The 6927-nt window shown below is 47.6% G+C and overlaps 1 protein-coding gene and 1 pseudogene across 1 annotated transcript; both read right to left on the reverse strand.

Moving 5' to 3' along the window:
• Window positions 1-426: 426 nt before the first annotated feature.
• LLCFC1 (LLLL and CFNLAS motif containing 1) lies at window positions 427-1299 on the reverse strand. Its single transcript, XM_012806216.2, has 2 exons — window positions 1096-1299; window positions 427-605 (listed from the first exon to the last, which is right to left on the reverse strand). Exons 1-2 carry the CDS (start codon window positions 1229-1231, stop codon window positions 427-429), a joined length of 315 nt encoding a protein of 104 aa, XP_012661670.1. The 5' UTR covers window positions 1232-1299.
• A 3308-nt stretch (window positions 1300-4607) lies between these two features.
• On the reverse strand, window positions 4608-4954 carry LOC111725889 (annotated as a pseudogene).
• Window positions 4955-6927: the final 1973 nt, after the last annotated feature.

The raw sequence follows: 6927 nt of genomic DNA on the forward strand, positions 1-6927 counted from the left end.
AAAATATCCCATAGACATAAGAAAACAGAAGAACCAATGACTGGTGACCTAGTGGGTCTGAAGGTTGGCCACTGGCCCAAAGGTCGGCAATTAAATACCCCAACGGAAGACATAAGTGTTTTGGTTACTCTCAGAAAACAGCTCCCAATTGTTTTCAAGATTTTATTGCTGACTTTTTGCCTCTGCCTCCTCCCCCTAATCTGCTGACCTGAACAACACCAGGAGAGGTGTGGGAGAGAGTAGGATGCAGGTTTGCTCCCTAGGGTGCAGCCCTCCTGATGACGGGCAGGAGGAGTGTACATGTTTTGGGGGGGGCGGTGACCCAAAGCCCATCGTTGAGGGAGGGTCAGTAGATGATCACGAAGCGAAGGTAGGTCCCCAGGTTCTCATCCAGGAACCAGGCCACCACCTCAGCCTCAATGTCCCTCATAAAAAAATCATGATACTGGCCAGGTTAAAGCAGAAGGCTAGGTAAAAGAGGTGGTCATGGAGAGCTGCTGTCTCAGATGTCTTATCTTCCTCTTGCTGGGCCATGTCCATCACCTGCCACATCTCACCCACCGAAGAGATCATAAAGTGCTCTTCAAACTGCTCTTGATTCTGGTCTAGAACAGGGAAGAGGCGAAGGGAATGATGGTCTGACACTGACCTGGCCCTGTTTTGATGACCCTGGCCTGGATGGGAAAGAGAAGAAATTAGAATAGGAAAAAAAGGTTGGGGTCTTGGGCTCTTTGTCCAAGGACCCATAACCCCGGTCTTGATCAGAAAGGTAATGCTCCTTCTAGAGGTCTTTTCTGGTCTGTGTCCAATGACAGCTCCACCTCAAAGACACACAACCATTCCTAAGGCTAGCTGCCTCCTCCAAGGTGATCTGCCATTCAGGGAGTGAGGTGCCACCTTAAAGTGAGAAGAAAACCTAAGACCCTCTTCCCAGGCAAATGGTCCAGACTCACATACTCACGGAACCCACATGTGCCCTGAGGCTATCAATTAAGGTTATCACAACAGGGAGCTGGAGTTCCCTCCCACAGCCCTGGGGCCTGAGCTCAAACAGACCCAGTTTTGGCCTCCAGGTTTTCCCTCTTCGCTACCTACCTGGAGAGGGCGTTTCTTCTTCCCTCTCCTCTGAGCCTGGGCTCCTCTTCTGAAGCTTCATCCCCTTTGTTCTCAACAGCAGCAAGATGGTGGCCAGGAATGCTGCCCTGCAGATCTGGGAGCCCAAGGCAGGCATGGGCCTGCCCCTCTCTGCCTTTGACCCTCCTGGCACCCCAGTGGTCAGCAGGCTCCCCCCACCTCCCACCCCACCCCGTCCCAGCCTTACCCCTGCCCAGCACCGTTTTCTTCCGTTCTCTTCCATAGTACCTCTGACCTCATGTGTACTGTGACATCACATCCTTGGACATGACCATTCCAGTTCACTAGAGTGTTCTGTTGCCTGGCAAGAAACTGAAGTGGAGCCAGTAGGGATGGCAGAGGCTTCTGGAATGACTACAACGGAGCTTCTTGTAGATAGCAACAGAAATGACTTAAGAATTTGCAATGTACACCATTAGATCCACATAACAACCAGGACTCCAAAGTAATAGTATTCTCATACCCATTACAATTCAGTGTTTTTCAATCTTTTTTATCTCACTGCACTCTTCATAGGTAAACTTCTGGGGCACAATTAAATTATGTTGTTTAAACAAAGGAGTAAAAAAAGACGATATTTTATTATTATATTTTGTTATTTCAAAAATAATTTAATTAATGATCTTTAAAAATTTTCATGGCACACCTAAGATCCTCTCACAGCACACCAGAAGCTAGAACACATCCGTTGAAAATCACGGCATCACACAGCTGAGGAAATTTAAGGTTCATAGAAGAAAGGACTTCCCCACTCAAGATCACCAAAACACCAAAAGGCAGATCAGGATTATTTTTTCTTTTTTAAATGTTTAAGTATATTTTTATATTGAAATAATTTTAGATTTACAGAAAAGTTGCAAAGATAGTACCCAGTCCCTGTACACCCCTCACCCAGTTTGCCCTATTGGTAACGACTCACATAACAATGATGTATTTATTTATTTGCCAAGATTTTGTAAATCTTTTTGTGGTTTGAAAATATTTCTTTTTTTTTTTTGTACATTTCAGAATATTATGGGGGAACAAATATTCTAGTTGCATGTATTTTTTTTGTACAGTTTGAGTTGAAGCTGTAAGTGTGTCTGTTACCCAGATAATGTGGACCGTACCTGTTTGGTGTGAATTTGTTTCTCCTCTCCTTCCCCCAACCACCTGTTTGGTTTCCAGTGAGTCTTACTACAAAATGTGCCTGTGGGCATTGATCCATTAGTTCCAATTTCAGAGTGAGTAGTACCTGTGATGTTTGTTTTTCCATTCTTGTGAAACTTCACTTAGAAGAATGATTTCCAGTTCCATCCAGGTTGTCACCAAAGGAACTAACTCATTCATCACTTGTTTTTATGGTCGTAGTACTCCGTGGGATGCACAGACCTCATTCATTAATCCACTCATGTATTGATGGGCACTTGAGTTGGTTCCACATCTTTGCAATTGTGAATTGTGCTGCAATAAACATCGGAGGGCACGCGGGTTTTTTTGTTTGTTTGTTTGTTTTTGCTACAATGACTTTTTCCCCCCTTTGGGTAAATAATAATCAGCATTGCTGGATCAAATGGTACGTCTACTTTTAGTTCTTCGATGTATCTCCATATTACTTTCCATAGAGATTGTACTATTTTGCAAGAAGGACTCTTGATTAACTCTTTTAATTCTAAACCATGTCTTCCTGCCAGTCCATGCTGCCTTTCTCTAAGAAGACTGATTTGTGTAGGGTTAGGTGCAGACCAGATGGAGAAGTCAGGATCTTCAAGTCCTGGGCGTGGGCCTGCTGCTCACAAGAAATGTGGGTCTGCCAAGAAGTGAGGACAGGAAGGAGCACAGAGGACACATACCCTATGTGTGCGCACCTGTGTGTGTACATATGAGGGACAGAGACAGAGAGAGACAGAGATAGTGACAGAGATGGAGACAGAAAGAGGCAGCAAAGCAGAAACTATTCTCTCCTCCTCTCCCTGTCCTCTCCTCCGCTTCCCCCTTTCCTGGCCTCTGTCCTCTGTCCTACCAGACTGAAACACCCTCTTCTCTCATTTTGCAGCTTCCTGTCCTCTTAAAAACAGACCAAAAAGTTGTTAGCAGATCGTCTCTAAACTCTTTGTTTGGTGGGCGGAGTTAGAGTCTGCAGAAGGGACATAGCATGGCAGGGCATCAAGGACCCAAATAATGGGTCTGGAAAAATCCTGCCTCAGCTCCACAATGTCCCTTCTGCCCATGAACCTGGCAACAGCAGACCTGTTGGCAGTAACCAGCTGTGACTAATTACCACCATCTGCTTCTTGGAGCAGAGATGGTTAGAGGCTATGGGTCAGGGGAGGCAGAATGAAGACCTTTTTTTGAAAACTAGAAACCAGACACATAGGCCCTAAGATACAGAGCGGATGCTAGATGGGTGAGAGGAAGCGTACAGGCACATCTGAACTGCCATAACCACCTCGCAGCACTCCTGCCCGTCCATGCATACCAGCCCCGAGGGAAACGTGCCCGTGTGGGTGAGGACATGTGTGGAGACAGGCATCCTTTCTGTAGGAAGGGATGGGAAGTACAGAAGTGAGTGACAAGATCCCTTCCTGCGGAGGTTAGCCATGCTAGCAGACGTGCCCCCAAGGATGCTCTCATCTATAGCAGATGTCACCTCTTAGACAGTTCCCTGGGATCCAAGCCAGGGGCTAGGGCGGGGCTGGGGAGTGGTACAGAAGGTTGCTTGAAGGTGAGGGAAGAGAAATTCAAGTAGGCAGGTGAGCCTGATCACCCCCACCTTGCACTCATTGACCCTAGATCCATCCTAGATCTTAGTGAGCCCACCTATGGAAGGGGGATCAGCAGTGGGCGACCACTTGTGACACGTGCTTTTCAGATGCTTCCAGTGAGACAGTGTGATTGGTGTCCCAGTTTTACAGGTTAGAAGACTGAAGGTGAGAAAGCTCACCTAAGTGTTTGCAAGGGGGGCAATAGCCAAAAAGAGAACAATGCTCGTGTGGGAAAAAAAACTCACTAACCTTCTCCTGACTGCTCTGGGGTAAAAACCTCTTGGTTCTCTGGCAAAAGAAGCCATCTCCAGCTCTGTGGGTATGGGTGGGGAGGTTGGCTGGGTGTGTGTCTCCCAGGGCAGGGCAGGACAGGGTGGAAAGAACTAGGTGGCACTGACGACCACACCTTCCCTATCCTCACCCCCATCCACATGAATCCTGGTGTCCACAGAGAAACATGCTTGCAGGAAACCATGAATCTCTTACACATTTTTTGTTCTAATTACCATGTATACGACATAGAAACGTACACCTCCCCCAAAGCTAATCGTTCTAACATCCAATAATAATCACTATCCAACTTTTAAGATGTAGGATCTGACTCCTTTTCATAGATGGCTGTGGCCATGTGGGGTTGGAGTGTCTTTCTTTTTTATTTGTTTAAGTATAATTTCCATTTTATTTTTTCCCAAAGGATAGTTTCCCTTCAGTCCTCAAGGACTCAATTCCTTACATGGGCTTTGGTAGAGGTTGTGGGGCAGCACCCACAGGTCTAAATCGGGGTGGAGATGTTTGGGCCTGCGGGCTTCCCGAGAATGGTTCCTGACTACCTTGCTGTGAATAGCAGGGCTCACATAGTAACGTAGCTTCACACAGAGCTTGGGAAGTACATAGGCGTTGAAGACGTTCACTTCAGAAATATCCCTCACAGCTGCGGCCTCTACTATGTTCCGAATGATGAACTCTTTATAGCTTCTTGTCTTTGGCATGCATCGAGTGCAGTTTGTGCAGTCAGTAGGTTGCACGTGGCCATGACCCTTTTTGGCACGACTGTCGTTCCTTCTTTTCTTTGTCATCTTTGAAGTAAGGACGCAAAAGAGAGCTGTATTTCTTGTAAATTGTAATCCTGGTATTATTTTTTTCTCCTCTTCCTTATCACATCTGAATAAGAGGTCAGGCTGCTTTGGCACAAAGGCACTCTGGGACCTGATAGCCCGGTAAGGTGCCACCAACCCAGGTCTCCTTCTGGGCACCCAGAAGGCGTTACAGACTTGTCTTAGAGGGGGCAGAGAGATTTCTACACAAGTCCTTGCCTGCAGAAAGCTGAGAGTGGCCTGAGAGGAAAGAGAGGAGAGAATAGAAGGGTGGTTGAAGTCTAGTGTCACAAAGAGACAGGAGTGGGTGAGAAAGGGCAGAGAGGCCAGGAGAGACTCCAATCTCTAGGCTACTGGCTAAGATGGGGGGACAGCTTGGTTTGTGCCCCTCCCGCTGGAGAGAGCAGTGAGGCGAGAAGGGCAGGCAAGAGGGTAAACGCCCAGGGATGGAGGCCTTGCGATCTCGGCACCCCCCCTCCTTGGACCAGTAGACAATGCCCTTGGTGGAAATTCCCCCCACACCTGCTCTGTGCGGCTTTGACCGGGCCAGCCTCCCCCCGCCCCGTGCCAGCCCCTCCCCACCCCACCCCTCCAGGGTCAGCTTTATGGGTTGCCAGTCCCTTGGCAGGTGCTCCCTTCCCTGGCCTGCCTGCTTATCAGAATATCTACAACCCCCACCTCAGCCTTATCACTCCCTCCATCTCCTTAGACTGGAGGTCCTTCTGCACTGACTGACCCCCAGTGAGGCAGAAAAATGCCCCACAAGTCAAGCCCTCCCTCTCCTGGGTGAGAACGTGATTCTCCCTTGGGCACCTTCTCTTCCTTTCCTTATTTTCCTTTCAATTTGTGTCCTTCTCTAAAGGTTATTCAGTCTATTCCTCAGTCTCCGGGGCAGAGCTCTCTTTCTTAGTACAAAAGAAAATGGGACAGTCCCCTGTCCCTAAAGACCTGCAAGGGCAGGGTCCCTGTGTACCTCACCCTAATCTCCTACTTAATAGCCAAAAGTTTCCCTAGAAGCAACAGGTCTGCAGAGTGACTTGGAGCTGAGATTCCACCTTCAAAGCCAGTTCTGGCCTCACTACTAGCTGTGGGGTTTGGGGGCCATCACACTCCCTCTCTGTGCTCTGTCTTCTCATTCAGAAAGTAGAAAACGCTTCCCTGTCCCCATTTACCCTGCTCAGCAGATCCACTGAGTGACTACAATTCAGTGACCTTGATACCTTCTTGAAAGCAACTAGGCAGATGAGTGCAAGCTGTCATGTACAGCAGGCTCCCTCTTATCCTTCGGGACACATTCGAAGACACACAGCAGATGCCAGATGCCATGATAGTACCCAAGCCGACATATACTGTGATTTTTCCTATAGGAATAAACCTACGTAAACTTTAATTTGTAAATTAGCACAGAGATTAACAACAATAACAAAACAGAAAATTATAATATATTGTAACAAATTAAGCAAATATGGTCTCTTCTCTCCCCCTCTCAAAATGTCTTATTGTACCCATTTTCACCTACTTGCAAACTGCGGCTGACCTCAGCTAGTGGAACTCTCAGAGAGAATGATTCTGTGGACAAGGGGGGGTCCTTAATGAAATAATGGAAAACTGTCTTGTCTTTACACATTCCTCCTCCTGTCTAATTCCTGAAAGAGTCCCAAATATGAAATCAAGATTTGTTTGTTGTGTGCCTTTGCACTGGTCCTGGTATTCACCCTCCCCAGAAACATGGGGCCCCTGGGACCTCCTCTGACCAGGAGATCAAGGTACTCAGGAAGGGCTGAGGAGCAGCCCATTGGGCTTAGTGAGCCCACCTATGGAAGGGGGATCAGCAGTGGGCGACCACTTGTGACACATGCTTTTCAGATGCTTCCAGTGAGACAGTGTGATTGGTGTCCCAGTTTTACAGGTTAGAAGACTGAAGCTGAGAAAGCTCACCTAAGTGTTTGCAAGGG

This window comes from Otolemur garnettii, unplaced genomic scaffold (assembly GCF_000181295.1).
Source record: "Otolemur garnettii isolate 467f Iridium unplaced genomic scaffold, OtoGar3 scaffold00049, whole genome shotgun sequence".
Lineage (NCBI taxonomy): Eukaryota > Metazoa > Chordata > Mammalia > Primates > Galagidae > Otolemur > Otolemur garnettii.